At 61.6% G+C, this 411-nt stretch overlaps 1 protein-coding gene across 2 annotated transcripts in view; it reads left to right on the forward strand.

Moving 5' to 3' along the window:
• The first annotated feature begins 6 nt into the window (after window positions 1-6).
• Window positions 7-411, forward strand: part of IPO13 (importin 13) — a 61464-nt gene continuing 61059 nt past the window's right edge. For both annotated transcript variants that reach the window (XM_018558968.1, XM_018558969.1), the window contains exon 1: window positions 7-228. In XM_018558968.1, the coding sequence (XP_018414470.1) occupies window positions 172-228 (57 nt within the window). In that variant the 5' untranslated portion in view covers window positions 7-171. The remainder of the gene's footprint in view (window positions 229-411) is intronic.

The raw sequence follows: 411 nt of genomic DNA on the forward strand, positions 1-411 counted from the left end.
CTGCACAGGGACGAGAGGAGCCGGTCCCATGCACGCCGCCGCAGCCGTCTGACATGAAGAGCGGCTCCACCATGTGCTGAATCACCTTCACCCTCTTCTTCTGGATACACAGACGAGTCCTCCTCCTCCCCTCTTCTCTGCCTCCCTTCCCCCCACCCCCCGTCGGCAGCCATGGAGCGGAGGAATGAATCGCAGAGCCTGGACTTCACCATGGACAATGTGGAGAAAGTAAGTCCCTCTCATCGCACGGCATGCACAGCGCTCCATCTCCTGCTATCCGCATAGCCCTGTGCTGCGTCCCTTCCCTTGCACTGTGGTACCCGGCCCGGCCTGCTGCGCAGCATCCCCATCCTGTGCTATCATGTATGGGTGATGTGACATCGCCGGGTGACGCACGAGGTGCAGGCGTGA

Source organism: Nanorana parkeri, unplaced genomic scaffold (genome assembly GCF_000935625.1).
Source record: "Nanorana parkeri isolate BGI_ZX_2015 unplaced genomic scaffold, ASM93562v1 scaffold371, whole genome shotgun sequence".
NCBI lineage: Eukaryota > Metazoa > Chordata > Amphibia > Anura > Dicroglossidae > Nanorana > Nanorana parkeri.